At 32.2% G+C, this 16,113-nt stretch overlaps 1 protein-coding gene across 2 annotated transcripts; it reads right to left on the bottom strand.

Moving 5' to 3' along the window:
* Positions 1-704: 704 nt before the first annotated feature.
* LOC111002093 (dual specificity mitogen-activated protein kinase kinase 7) lies at positions 705-15,970 on the bottom strand. Of its 2 annotated transcripts, none has more exons than XM_022272201.2 (16): positions 15,724-15,970; positions 14,854-14,945; positions 14,364-14,507; positions 13,891-14,118; positions 12,625-12,804; positions 12,088-12,234; positions 11,713-11,789; positions 10,961-11,212; positions 9,944-10,042; positions 9,278-9,359; positions 8,753-8,853; positions 8,551-8,624; positions 8,177-8,255; positions 7,037-7,152; positions 4,750-4,864; positions 705-4,365 (listed from the first exon to the last, which is right to left on the bottom strand). In XM_022272201.2, the coding sequence occupies exons 1-16, from the start codon at positions 15,866-15,868 to the stop codon at positions 4,287-4,289; spliced, it is 2,010 nt and encodes a 669-aa protein (XP_022127893.1). In that variant the 5' UTR covers positions 15,869-15,970; the 3' UTR covers positions 705-4,286. The 2 variants fall into 2 exon arrangements, with proteins under 2 accessions (XP_022127893.1, XP_022127894.1); XM_022272202.2 differs by having other exon boundaries at positions 4,750-4,792.
* Between the last annotated feature and the right edge of the window lie 143 nt (positions 15,971-16,113).

Raw genomic sequence — 16,113 nt, 5'->3', positions numbered from 1 at the left:
AAGATCATGTTTCACTACTTATTCTATTTAACTGTTTTATTATATATTATATTGATATATTGTATATGAATGATGCAATTCTTTAAAGCACAATTTCGGCCTCACATGGAGTAGGTACTGTTCTCTCCCCTGGGCGAGAGCTCTCCAATTTCTACTTGACGGTATACAACGAAGAGTAATTTGAATCGTCGAATCAACCCATGGCGTAACGAACCCGAACCAACCCATTTCCGAGCGAATTTATCTTAGGGTCCTGAAAGATAAGAAAGTACAAAATACCAATTCCTAAAAGTCTGTAAACTCGCTTGCGAGCCGCCTTCCCGTTTTATAAAAAAGTGCTTCTGTACAAAGTACACATGTTAGAAGTGAAACTTGTAAATTAATAAGCTAAGTATAGAGCCCCAATAGATGATCATGTACCAGTATATGATCACTCCATGTATTTGTATATCTATATTCACATTGTTTCCACACTGTATCTTGCAGATGAATAAATAAATAAAAATACTGCGTTTACTGCACAAGACGTTCTGCGGCAGAATTGCTATTCTAATTTGTAAGTACTAAACGAATACATCAACCAATAGCGTGTATTTTTCTCGATCTCTCTCACTCACCCCAATCAGTCTCAATCGCTGTCTCGCTTTTCCTCAACAAAAACGATGCACGTTGTTTGTATATTCTTCATAGAATAAAACACAATATAATTAAATTCGCATTTATTTCAATACACATTAATTACATAAAATATACAAAATAAACAATATAAATTAAAGCAATAAATTCTGTAACTGCACATTGCGACACAAGACTAGACGCTGAAGTTAAGATATATTCATACCAAAACCGTTTAATATTAATTATTGCAGCAGTTACATACATTGCTATGGTCTTAATATTACCTACACATAATAATACTATAGAAAAATGCTATTCTATTGGCGACTGTACTAGGTGCTTAGACAAGATGCAAAAAAAAATTGTCTACACAAACTGTCATTTTCATACAAATTTAGTTTTCGAATTTCTACATACACTACTGTTAAGGCATCTTGACTGAGTCCCCTCATCGCGACTCTTTACCGGGAAATGTTTGTACTCCCGTATGTCAAAATTCATTATGTGTTTGACGTACAGGACGTACTGAAATAAAACCATCTCAGAGTCGTGTCATTTTTTTAACGTATTGCATTTTTTATAGGCTTATAACATTGGCTTTTTATTCGCTAAATAGTAATAATGATACGAATGTGTCATGCGAGTGTGTACAGCCGCCATAAGGGTCTATGCTTTGGTGTCTATCATTGACGAAACATATAAAACTTAAGGTTGAATTTTCTACTTTGATTCGAACATTTCTATAGTATTATTAGATCGTGCCTCTGTTTCACATATTCCGAATCATTAGTGAGTTTTAAACGCGGGAAAATGACATGTATGAAAAATTATACTAGCCAATAGGCGTACGGTATCTTTTATTTTTGTACTTTATAAATCTGTGAGTTATCTAGAATAATGTTCACAGTGTGAAATTTAACGAGCATATTGATTTTCTAATATAGAAATAAAAAAAGGTAAAACAGCTAATACTTAACATCGCGAAATAATAATATTTATTCAAATATAAAAGATTTTTATTTAACTTCGACATCTCACAAAAATGCAACAAAAAATGACTTAAGTTTAAACTTCAGATTGACGTAATGAGGGCTAATTGAGTGACTTCGTCTCCGCTAATGATCTGTGAAACAGGGCCGATACAACAACTTAATCTGAAGATAAAATCCATTCCAGAAACTTCGTAAATAAAAAAAAATCCATATTCGATATTGCAAAGCTAAACTATTCTACACTGTACATTTGGTCAAACGCAATATACAATACATTTGTACATTAATTTCAAAGAAACTAAATTCGCTTTAAAATGTTCACGAGTTAAACTATAAACGATATTTACATAGGAATCCCGCTGTTGCCTCATTCCCAATATCAGACATATTTCTGTGGCAAAAAGTAAATTCTACTATTATTTCTACGTTTCTTACAGTATATATTTCAAATTTATATCAAAGACAGATTTTGACATACGATAGTCAGAGTATGACTATCGTATGTCAAAATCTACTTTTGACACACGAAAGTCATGCTTAAGTAAACGTAACACGTCTTTTACGGAAATCCGTATGAAAGTTTTTCCAATTATGTCCCCATTTTAACTCTGCGTGAAGTAACAATAAATGAATAAATACATCGCAACGAGTTTCCTCCCACATTTGATTCTTAGAAGTGTTTCTACCTCGGTTTGCGATGGATGTGTTTGGCGTATTCGCTATATTGAAGAACATCCTTAACCACACCAACATCATCCAATTCATAAGAAAAAACAGGTTCTAGTGGTTAGGACATGTCCTAACTGAAATCACAACCTGGTGGCAATAGAAAACCCTGTAGACCAAGGCTGCGTTGGTGGGATGGAGTTTTCAATGACCTCGAAGCAATAGGGGTTCAAAGTTGGACGCAAGCACTAAATGGGTTGCGATGGCGAAATATACTTGACAAGGCTAAAATCCACAACACCCATTGATGATGATGCTCCCAAAAGCAAATATTAATCTCAGTTTCTATTCAAACGTGTATAAACAATCGATTTGACTGCGTACTGTTGACGTCTCCCGGAAATAAATCTCAGGAATTCTAGTCTACCGTACAATCTCAAAAAATTCACTCACACCCGTTCAGCCGTTCTACACATCATTAGTAGCGATACAAAATTCTATGTCACTTGTCGTATAGTGCGTTTACTAGTATATACATTCTTAGTCTAAATAAATTACAGAAAAACAGTCGCCGGCTATTAAAGATTGAAAAATTGAAAATCACTAGAAATTAGGAAAATAAACGAAATCCGAAATATAGTGGACTAAACGTGCTTGTTACCATGGTTACCATTTTCTTTTTGTAATAATAAATTATTAATTAATATAATTGATAATTTTTTCGTACACATTTACAGCAAAAAACATTTTTTGTAAGCAAAAGGTTGAATAGTAGTCGCTCTACTATTTGAAGAAAACACTGAAAAACTGGGCTAGTTATCATCCATTTTACATATTAAAAAACTTCGTAACCATGGTAACAGTATCCACGGCATAAAAGGGCGATTGTAACTTAGAAAGATTAAACAAGAATAGAAGAAAGCAGTTATAAACGTGCCTTTAGTATTTAGTAATTTTTTTGTGATATTTGAGGCTTAAAGAAAAAATTCTAGTAATTCTCAATTCGTTACTTAATCTACGCGAATATTCAATCTTTTTCAGTGAAAGCGTATATTTTCCTCGTATCAAAAGCCAAACATTAACATTCTATGCCCGGATTTCGCAACATACCAATCGAATAACGACACGTAGCTATTACGACTGGTTGAACGTTCTTAAACCAGCACAAAAAATAGCTGTTATATTATTTTCTTATATGTGTTAAGAGGACTATTTAAATTAATTTTAATAACTCAATGGCACTTAATAAATATTACTTTCGTGCTCAACCCAGTTCACTAATATAATTCCCAAATTTCATTATTCGTTTGGTGATTTAGACTATTTATTAGTAAAAATTAACTATTGCCATTAAAAAAAAGTGAAAATATTGAGGATTAATTTTATTGACTTTGCATATTATTGCTGGGACATTATGTAATATACTGAAATTACTAGAAAGTACTCTATACCATATTGACACTCGTTTTACTATCACGAAAAATACTATAATAATTCTGATAATTAATCGCGTGTTTATTTTTGGCATTTTCTATGAATTAATAATTGTAATGCAAATTCTCAAAATACGAAAAACATCATATAAAATAATGTATATAACAATAATTGCGCATTGACCTAAATATATACGACTGATATCTTACTTGGGAAATAAAAGCATGGTTTTATATAACATATCATAAAACTTCAAAATGACATCTGTCACTGTCAAGTCGTAAACTTCAAAAAGATGGATTTAAGAAGCGTCTCTGCTGAAATATTTTTTTCCCACAAAAGTATTTCTTTTATCATAGAAAAATCGATTAAAACCCGCCATGTGCGTGTAACATTTGACTCTTCCGTCTCTTATTAATTTGGAAAGCGTCACGAGAGCGATAAAGACAAAAAATTGAATTTACGGGTCAGGTTTAACAGCCATATTTCCCATTTATAAACATTTGTACTCAACTAGCAAGCATTCGCAATATTCCTTCGCTTCATATCCATTTTCAGTTCAACTATGTCCGTGTGTTAGTCCGCTGGCCTCGGCGGCGGCGCACGGGGCGGTAACGGCGACGCAGGAACCGACCAACTTTCACTCGTTCCCCATCTACATAATTCGTATTACTTTTAAACTTATTTTCAAACAAATATTTCAATATCACGAACAATACATCGAATTATCTTTAATTACTTTATTATTTAGCTGGCATCACTGCTTATTAATTAAGTAGAGTAAACCTTTTTAAAAAATAAATGTGCTGTTTGTGATGAAAAGGGACGTAATTATCACTCGCCGTTAAACATCTTTTAATGTGGAGCACCGCACTTAACATGAATACATTAACTAACAAATAAAATATATGTTAGACTCAGATGTTCAGATTCTTATCGATATTGAAAAATGTGCCCGGCCAAAAAGATTTGTAATCTCTGACATGTCAAAAAATGACAGCTGTCAGAATTCTACGGAATTAATTCTAGAAATACATACCGCGTGGCAGCCGTGTGGTGCGCGTGCGGCCTGTCCCTCCTCGCTGCAAGATGATGCCATTTGACGTACCCGCTGAGCCGGCGCTTCACCAGCCCGGCGAGCGAGTGCAGCCAGCCTACACCCCACGATCAAGCTTAACCCCTCGCCCACGCTGCCCACTCTACGCTGCCCTTTGGCTGTCTACTTTCGTTTTAACTTATAAACGCTCATACGGCATTCTAGAATTCTCTTTCTATAGCAAATTTTTTAACGAGAAATCTTCGGTTAACCAACTAAAGTTTTACATACAAACATTTGACTACAATTAAATATAGTACTAAGTTATACGTAAAGAAAATTATACGCGTATACGTACAACGTGCAAATTTAAATATCTGATGATTTTAACTACTTTCATTTGTTTTCGACAACCAAAGAGTGTGAGTACTGAACCATATGCCTTGCTGGTGGGAAATGATGAGCAAAGCGACCAATTGTGATGAGCTACCATACACCACGCAAAGCTTTATATGTATTAGACAATCCAGTGAGAATTCATTCAAGAGTCAAAAACGTGCATTTCGTACGGAATTAAACATGTAAATTCTCGCACTAATAGCATCTGAGAGGATTGTCCAACACATTCTACAGTTAAAGCTTTGTTCCTGCCATTGAGACCATTATTAGCATGGTGTTAAGGTCGTGTTTAGTGTAGCGAGGCATGTGACAGCACGGATGGCAGGCGATGGGCGTGAGGAATAGCAAAGCAAAGGAATATGGCGAGAATGTTTGAACATAGTTGTATATTTTTTATTCCAAAAACCTACAGCGGATTATAGTTCAAATACACTCGCTAATTGGATTAACATAGTTACATTTCAATAACTCTAAGTGTCCAGACCACTTTGAACACGATTGTGACATTTTAATGACAAATGTCAAATTATGAAAAAATCTGACAGATCTCAAAACAGTTGAATCGCGTGTTTTTTCCTCTTTCTGTCTTGAGAACTATCAGAGTGGTTCCAAAGCTCTTAAGACTAGGGTGATTCACGTTTAAAAATAACATCTATCTATAAGATTATTTAAGACATACAGGGTATATTTCACAATGTATGGATAAAGTATTAAATAGCTATTGAACACATAAATTATTTGAAAGATAAAAGTTCCGAATAAGAAACTTCGCGTTTCATGACGAATAGCGCTATCTGACAGTCTTGAAACGAGAAAAACACTAGTTTATCCTATCAATAAGTAATAAATAGATTTGGAACTTAACCGGACATTGTGAAACAGGCCCACAGTATCGCTAAACTTGACTTTTGTCTGTTTGCCAGTGATCATAAATCCCCTTAAAAATTATATAAAACTGTCCTCTTTCTCTCTTACTCTACGCGTGAGAATAAAAAACAAAAGAAATGGCGTGGCTCTTTTAAAACTTTAGTGTTTAATGTAAATATTTAGTAATTTACATCTAATGTAAATATTTAGGCAGCCGTGCCTGACACACCTCGTCGACTTTTGAATCTAAGTCAAGACGATGTTTTCCTTCACCGTTTTAGCAAATGTTAAATCTGCACATAGAAAGAAAGTTGATCGGTGCACAGCCTGGGATCGAACCTACGACCTCAGATTCGCACGCTGAAGCCACTAGACAGAAATAAAAATAACAATTTGTATAGCTTTAATAATCTGAAATGGGTTTTAGATTCTTGTCAAATAGCCCTTCAATTTACCGAAAGAGATAGCAATAGCCACCGATTTCAAGTGCGAACAAAGTACGCAAGAGTAAGAGAGACAGCTATACCTCCCACAGCTAAAGCACAGCTGCGTTAAGCTTAGAATTGCAAGGCTAAGCTGTCATATCCTTTTATTTACATGATATAAAGGAAAATATAAGAAATAATATTAAATTATATGAATGAGCGAATATTTGGCAAATTAATTAAATGGGTTAGACATTTTTTAAATTTAAAAGATACCTTTGTATAATTTGCCAAACATTAAAAATGAAAAGAGTGGCAAGCGCAGCATTTGATAACACAGACATATTATAGGCTGGCTGCCCTCGGTACATACATACATACAACATGTAAATCGTGAAAAAATTAATATAAATAACAAAATATAGAACTGTGTCATATGTGATTAAAATATATAAATAATAAATAAACTTTGAATAATTTTTTTAGGTATGGTGAAAGACATTTTTTTTAAAAATTCTAATTGAAGTATCCCCATTGGACTTATATATAAAATATTATATTAACGTTATAATTTTGAAGACTGTTGTATATATACTCACCTTGGTCATCGTGATGATGTTTGTGCGTATGCGCAGGCGCAGGTGCAGCTATTTCTGCCCGGAACCCGTTGCGCAGCTCAGCCCGAGTTAAGCTCTGACTTCTTCCTTCTGATAACCTGAAATTATTATATAAAAACATAAATAACCCAAAAGAGCTATAAAAACACTTTATTCTTAATTTGAAGGCGATTAGTATTGGACTTTTAATTACATGATATATTATTAATCCAGTTTTGTGATCAATTTGGCTACTACTAAAAATAATTTATAAAATATGTCTGTCCTATACCCTTTTGGTGGGCATGGAACTGACTACTAACGGGGCTTTAAACAACTGATAAAGGGACAGATAATATATCATACAATCAAGAAAGGAAATAAAGTGTAACAATAACTATTCATAATAGTGTAAACTCTTTATAACACATTTCAAGAGACCTAGTATTATATATTTCGTTTAAGTTAAAGGAAGAAAAAACACAAAATTTAACCAATATATATAATACATAGGTGACAATTATTACGCGTTTAGTAACTAAGACCAGAATTTCCTACAGGCAATGTAATCTAAGAATAATGGCACAGGTGTTCATGCAATTAACAATAACAAAGGCTGTTTATGAGCCCAGGTGTCTTTCTAAGTAATTTTCTTTCCAAGTAATTCTATTTCTAAGTAATTTTCTCTCAAAGTAATTCTCTTTCTAAGTAATTGTATTTATAAGTAATTTTCTTTCCAAGTAATTCTATTTCTAAGTAATTTTCTTTCAAAGTAATTCTCTTTCTAAATAATTTTCCTTCTAAGGAATTTTAGTATCTAGTATTTTTTTCCAAGTAATTTTATTTCTAAGTAATTTTCTTTCCAAATAATTTTCTTTCTAAGTAATTCTCTTTCTAAGTAATTTCGGACCTCAAAAAATCGGTTTCGTAGGCTGATTATAAAACCAATTACACATAATGTTGTTGATGTCTAAATATGAAAATATTTCTTCGTAATAGAAAGTGGCTATTGCGTTATAAAGAGTAAATTTATGTATGGGGTTTGTGTTAAACGAAACAAATATCTTTTACGTTTTTCGTTAAAGAATGACGTTATAAAGAGTGAACATAGTATTCAGGGCTATGAATGTTTCATTGTCTTACCTATCGTTAAGCAGTAAAGGCGATGGTGGGTGCAATCTATCGTGTAAGGGAGGTGGTTCTAATTCCATACTGCCGTTCACTGCAATTGTCAAAATAACTCATTAAAATAGTCAACAAAGCTGAAATTTCAGTTAGGTCTAACCAAGTTTTCTTTTATACAATTATAAACGTCAAAAAATTTCAACTTTTAATTTCTACCAAAACTTAGTTGATGAATTTAAAAAAAAACATCAATATTCATCCTTGGTATTTATAGCTAAAATCTTGAAACATATATTATGAATACAATTCAAATGTCAGAGAAATAAGTTTGAGGAAATATTCAATGAAACGAGGGTAGACTCAAATTGAGGGTAGCTCCAAATAAAACATACCATGTGGCCTTGCGTGTCGGGAGGTCCTCGGCGGGGGTTCTGGAGACCTTCCAGCGCTGTGCTCACGACTGACACTAAATTAAAAAAAAATAGTTCTAGAATTAAAATTTGACTTAAAATACGGATTAGAAAATATACCATAAAAACTAAATGAGTTTCATCTTATCGTTATCACATTTTGACAGAAAGCACAATTTAGTACCTTCTATGCCTGGGAGTGGCGTGCAAGTCCACTCTCGAACGCCGCTGTTGACTCTGATGATAAAACCTTTGCAGAACTATGGGACTAGTGTTTCCAGAACTCTGTAAATATGATTATGATCATTAAAAAAACTCTTAAAGTTATAAAAAGAAGGCAATATAATTAAAGATTCGTTACGTAACCTATATATTAGTAAATAATTAGAAAAGTCAACGAAATGTAAACCCTTAACTTTTAACATACTCATAAATGTATTTAAACATTTAACCATTTAACCATTAAAGACACTTATAACCCAGTTTTAAACAAAGTATTTTATTTGCTCTATATAATACTTGCAACCGAAATGTTAGTTTTTTTATAATAAATTATTTAATAATAATACGCTTTTAATGTAACTTAATATTAAACTACATTGCCCTAGATTTGATTTCAATACAAACCTTAGTATATAATAGGCTAAAAAATGGCGCACATAAGACGTCAACAGCCAGTACATAATACAGGATATAAAATTAAACCAACCGTTGGCGACGCCCTCCATCTGTTATCTGTGGACACTCGCCTCACGGGGGCAGGAGGGGGGGATGCGCATGCGTCTATTGTTCTGTAATATTCATTTATTCAAATCACATCAATAATATCAATAATCTAAAATGAAAGTTTGAAATTCGATTAAATGAAAAAGCGGCAGTAAAAAGAGACTGTATAATGCCTCCTATCTCTTTTTCTCCTACGTTAAATCTTATTAATTTATGTTTCTGTCTCTTTTTACTGTCGCTTTTTTCGTTGCATCCGGTTTGAAATCACAACGATTCCAAAGAAGTTTCACTTCAATAACCTTAGCTTTTACGACTTTGTTCCTCGGGGCTTACAATATGATTGGTAATGATAGAGTGAAATTAAAATCCCCCATTATTTAAAGCAATCCGATACCCAGTAACAGAAAATCTACTTATAAATGGTGTATATTATAATGACTATTGGGTTTACATTTAAATTCTTAAATATTTTATAATTTATCTATTGAATACTGTGGATAAACTAATAAATTTACTTGACATTAAGAGACTTCACAGCATTTATCAGTGTAAAGTATTATTAAATAAGGCAAATACTATTATTAGTGTAACGAAGTATTATTAAATAAGTCAAATACTATTAACTAATATTTTACATAAGCAAAAATACCTTCTCCTAGGGTAAGGGGAGTGGTTTGAGAGTTCAGCCTCTAGGCTAGTTGGCTGTGAACTACTTCCACCGGGACTGGCGTTGTTCGCCCACCACGCTCTGAAATTAGATATAATATCAATATAATTTTTTTATTCGTGATCATATTTTTGCGTGGGTGATCAGCATGTGCCTGACCCGCCATCGTTTTTGAGTCTAAAGTCGTTTCCCTCACGATGTTTTTCTTGTGCAACGTGAACCGAGATAAGCCGTGATATATATATATATATATATATATATATATATATATATATATATATAATTGGAATCTTGGAATCGGCTCCAACGATTTTCATGAAATTTAGTATACGGAAGGTTTCGGGGGCGATAAATCGATGTAGCTAGGAATAATTTTTAGAAAATGTAATTTTATTTGTGTTTTATCAACTTAAACATAGAATTGGTCGTTTAAAGATATCGGTCAAATAAAAACTTAAATATGAATAAAATTATCTTCATTCGATAATTATATTCATATTTCATAATTTTATTAGTATGTAATTCGTACTTCAATAAAATTTCCAAAAAACACAAATTATAAAAAAATAAATACCGAGCTAAGCTCGTTCATCCAGGTACTAATACTAATATAAGATGTTTTCCATCCGTATTATATTTATATTCTCATTTTAATACATAGCAGTGCATGTCTTGCACATACCGAATATTATGCAAGTGAGACGGACATATTTAGTTGCATACTGGCTGAATTCACAAGAATTGCATTATTTATAATTAGTAATAAAAATATTTTTTGGTTTTGTTTCTAGTGTTTTCTTTATTGTATTAGTATATCATTACAGTTACAGAAAATCAGGAAATAAATGTTTTTTAATTACTTAATGTGAACTGTATTATAACGTTAAACGTTTCTAACATTCTTAGGTTATGATTTAATAATAAAACCATTTTCATTAATATTTAACGAATTTTCCATAATAAAATTTGTTATTAAACCGATAAAAAATTGTACAATACCTTGCAGGCGTGGGCGTAACTTGTTCAGGCATCCAATGCTGTGAGCTGGTGACAAAATTCCTGACAGGTTGAGGTGTCATAGGCCCATCACCATTATTCACTGATAAACTGGATCCAGCCTTACTTGACTCACAAATAAACAAGGTGGAGTACCAATCTCCCACTGAAACGGAACTTCTGGCCGACTTCACAACGAACGGGTGTTCCAGAAGTTTCGCGTACTTCGGACGCTGTCTGTAGTTCTTTGTTAGGCTGAAAAATTCAGAAAACATGCAATAATCACTAAACGTCTGTCAAATACAGTGTAAACTCTATATAATGACACTGAAGGGACTGGTGTTATAGAAGACTTTTCGTTAAATAGAGAGAAGAAAAACGTATGGTTATTCCATGACTCCTACCTACTATAGTCATGGTCAAAATCAGTCTACATGTGCAAGCAATGCCAAATTGTAAAGAAAAGAACGAAGTCCTTAAAAAGTTCGTTTGCATGATGCCAACAGTCGAGCTTATAAAGCGACAAAAGAACTTACACAGCTTTTCCTAATTCCAGCAACTAAAAACGTACTTAATTACTCAATAATGTTCGTTATGTAGAGTGTGTGTAATGCTATATAGAGTGTATCATTGTATGGAAGACAAACTAAACCAACCAAAGCCAATTAATTTCGCCGTTTCAAGGAGTTATTCGTTAATGCGATGGAGGTTGGATGTAGTTTACTGTATATCGTTTTTATATGTGTGCTACTTACCACTGAGATACAAATGATTTGAATTCTGGTGTAAATTCATTGCCTTCAGGTAGTTGTGGTGGATCGTCTGCTATTACCTGTTATAATAAACAAAAATAAAGATTTAACTTCAAAATTTAATTTAATTGTAAATTCGAAATAATTTTAAATATTTAACTTGCTACTTCGCTAAGTGAATTATTATCAATATCAAGATTTCTAGTATTTCCAAATGGTAGTTTCGTGTGGAGAAGATTGAGCAAGAAACTCCACACTTACTCTAAAATAAAATAATAATTATATGTGAAGACAATGCACTTCTAAAATAAAACTACTATACAGTTAAATTATTGTTTTGTTAGTTTACCTACATATGACATAACATAATATACGTACCCTGGTGAGTACTTCGAAGTCATTCTGGCAGTCCCGGTAAGGAAACACTCCAGTAGCGAGTTCCACCAGCGATATGCCCAAAGACCAGACATCAGCACGAATATCGTAGTCTGGTCTTGTTGGGTCCGGTGGGTCTATTCTTTCTGGCTGTAAAATCAATTTCAGTAAAAACTCTATATAACGACACGCAAGGAAGTGTGGATATTATGACATTTTTTGCCGCGCAAAAAAAAAACAAAGGTTGTGGAAGTAAAAGAAAGAAGCAATAATTTTATAATTAAAAACCATAACCTTCTCAATTATCAGTTATTTTATATAGATGTTCTGTTTATGAGACACATATATAATGTAACAACATACTAATAAATATGTAATCTTTAAATGTATGCTATTTATCTATTTAAAAATATTGTTAATAAATATTTTTTCCTAAATTAACAATATAAAACGATATGTTAAAAAAACTTTGTTTTTATATTTTTGTTTACTATATACAGATTCTTGATTTTAAATAATTTAGAAACATATACAACTTACAGCCATATACGCGGCACATCCCGCGCTGCGTGTCTTCGCCTTGGAGTCAACTAGTCGTCCACTGATACCAAAGTCACACAACTTGACATTTCCACGCTCATCCAACAGAATATTACTTGGCTTAACATCGCGATGTATCACACCGTGTGTGTCTTTCAGGTACGATAAGGCATTTACAGTCTGAAATAAATAATTATATTCAATAACCAGAAAAAAAATTCTCTAATCGTGTATACATTTTATCCACTAATGTATCCAACTTTGTTTTTCTTGGGTATGGTAGGATATACAAACAGCAAACTGCTCCTTACAACATTATGTAAAAAAAAACTTGGCGATTAAAAAGAGTGGTTTATTGCCAGTTCTCTTCCGTTCTACGACCTTGATTTGAGAACTGGCAGTAAATGTAAAATTAGAATCATTTAATGAATATTTCTTTTTTTTTTGAGGTTCATAAGTGTACATTATGTTACCTATATGAATAAATGTTTTTTTTTTATAACATGTTAGAAGTAAGGAGGGACCTTACTATAACATTATATTTTTTTAAGGTTCCTAGAGGTTAAGTATATAATGCGGAAATGTTGCAGAGACTGGGGCTGCGTGTGCCAAATAACCACACTCGGCGTGGTAAGCGATCTCAATTGCTGGCAGTACATCGGTCTTGTACGAACTTACTCAGAGAATCACCATTTACGCGTCTCTTGCGCACCCTACATATTACTGCATGTGAGACAGATGTATTTAGGTGCACACTGGCTGAATTCACAAGAATGGCATTATTTATAATTACAAGTTATAAAATGGTTTAAGTTTTATTTTTTTAAGTTTCGTCTTCTATTGTATTAATATTAAGTTAATGTATAATAAATAAATATATATCTGGAACTATTTATTTTATATATAAAGAATACATTGCAGTTAAGGTTGCCTATTGTGTCGATTTTTTTGAGTTTAAAATTGTTTGAGTGTAAAACAATGACAAAAAATAAAAAATAAACAATGTAAATAGTTTTTGTAGTTTGGCGTACGGATAGGTCTTTAATATAAAAATTCATATGAGCTATTATTATAAATGCTATGTTTATGTAAAAAGATAATTAATAAATAGATATACAGAAATAAATAAAAAGATATTTATTCATAAAAGCTTTACACACAAACACAGTCTTTTGTTTAATATAAAATACAGCAATGAAAATAGTATTGATTATAAGATATAATCCATAATAAGTAATTAGTAGTAAAATAGAAGATACAACTTACAGCAACAGTAACTTTTCCCAAAATCGCTTCTGGTATTGGTGCTCCAAGCTTCTTTAGTAATTTATCAAAGCAAGAAGCCATCAACTCCATACATATCCAGACATCAGCATCGGTAACAAAACAACCAAGGCACCTCACAATATATGGGCAGTCATGTGATCTCACTACAACATCTAAGTCCATTAAAATTCTTTTGGTTTCTTCAGAGTTCCCTGAGCGACGCATTTGCTGAAATTTATTTAATAGTTCAATTGATTGGCTGATTAATTTCCTATAGGAATAGACTATGTATGTACATACACAAGTGTCATATCCCAATAGTTTCAATAAGATTGTATTTGTTGGAATTTCTAATTATTTCTTGCTATTGATTTTAGTATTTGTAGTGTATAACTCATACACTACTTACATTTATTTTACTATATTCAATACGCTGCTAAATTTTGTACAATATTGAGGAGAACTATTCATACCTTGACTGCAATAACAGCTCCTGAAGACTTATGAAACATTTTGACAACATGTCCGCAAGTGCCACTACCTAATTCTCCTAGTTGTTGTAGTTCATCTATACTGGACCTGTATTCCACTCCTTCAACATTTAGCTTACCACTCACCTAAAAAATTTCATAAGTATTGTCTAAGGCTAATGCTTAATAGAGGAATAGCATATGTATATTGTGTATACATTAATAGTAAGAATTATAAACACGGGAGCTGTAATCTAATTACAAAGTGGCAACTGGCAATTTATTATTATTACTTAAAATCATTAGCTTTAGATGAACTGTCAGCTGGTCAGCCAGTTATGGACAGAGACTATTAATATGCAAAAAATGAATTCTCAAAGAAAACTTCACTAATAGCTTGGTACAGCTAAAAATATTAACATTATGAACTAACCTAATTAACAAGTAAATACCCTTAAAGTATTTACTCAATCAATTAACATATTGTGTGTACCTTATAAACCTCGCGCATCCTGTGTTCAGTGTCAGTGGCCTGAGGTGACCTTGGTGGGAATGCTGGTATGTCTCTGGTAGAGAACATGGGTGCTGTAAAAATGTAAGAATGGATTAACTCTTTAAAAACTGTTATCAAACAAACTGTCTGATAAATTAATGTTTATTCAAGTATGTCAGATATAATATATTTACCTAACTTTATTTCAAAATTCTTAACCCATAAAAACTATTTGTGTAGGCAATAAAATATTTTTTAAATTGTAAAATAAAAAACATGCATTTTAACAAATATTGTGTACACAAACTTTTTATTCTATGGATTTCTTTTGACATTTTCAATGTGAATGTGGTGATTGAATTTTATGTAGATCATTCATTTGAAAAATATACAATAAAAGGATATACATTGTATGTTCCTTAAGTTAGTGTTAACTTGTTTATCTTACAATGATCTACTACTTGAATAAAAGTACACAAAAACTGTTAATATTTTTAAGTTAAATTTAAAATTTATCCCAAAATTCAGTCTTCATGACTAAGTTATTGATAAGGGTAGTAATTATGTATTTAAATAAATATAACAATGTACTAGGCACTGAATAAGTAAGTGTATACTGTACATTCTGCTAATTGTAAGATCTTCAATGGCAAACTATATGAATATTACCTAAATATGCTGCTCAGGCATAAGTACTAAGTACTAAATAATAACCTAAACAATAAACACAGTGAAAATCAGTTTCTATTTCTCGATAATCAGTAATAGCAGCAGCACAATATTCATAACAAAACAATCGCTTGGCAAAATTACTTAAGGGAAGGCAAGACCGGTTCAATATCAAGAATATTTATAAACATGAACACTTACGAGGTCTAGGCCTCCGGGTGCCGCCAGCTCTGGCAGCTCCAAGACCACCTTGGCTGTGGATTGCATCCTCTCTTCGAACACGCAATTCATTTTCAAAGCGTTCTTGTAATACTTTAAGTTTTCCTTCAAGTGAAGTATTTGACATTATAAAATGAAAAATAACACTTTAATTACATCTAAACACCCTTTTTTATACATTTAACAAATTATTTACACAAAAAACTCTAAGTAAAGCAGTAAAAAAATTTCTTTCATGAAAGCAAGTACCAATTTACCACAGATGTTATATATAGCCCTAATTTGGTAGCTATAGGATATATATTTGCTATTCATACATATAAATATACATATACGTATAAATAATAATAATCTTATTGTATTATAATAATT

The sequence above is a fragment of the Pieris rapae genome, chromosome 2 (genome assembly GCF_905147795.1).
Source record: "Pieris rapae chromosome 2, ilPieRapa1.1, whole genome shotgun sequence".
Taxonomy (NCBI): domain Eukaryota; kingdom Metazoa; phylum Arthropoda; class Insecta; order Lepidoptera; family Pieridae; genus Pieris; species Pieris rapae.
The sequence above is the reverse complement of the archived record's forward strand: the minus strand, read 5'-3'. Positions and strand labels throughout refer to the sequence as shown.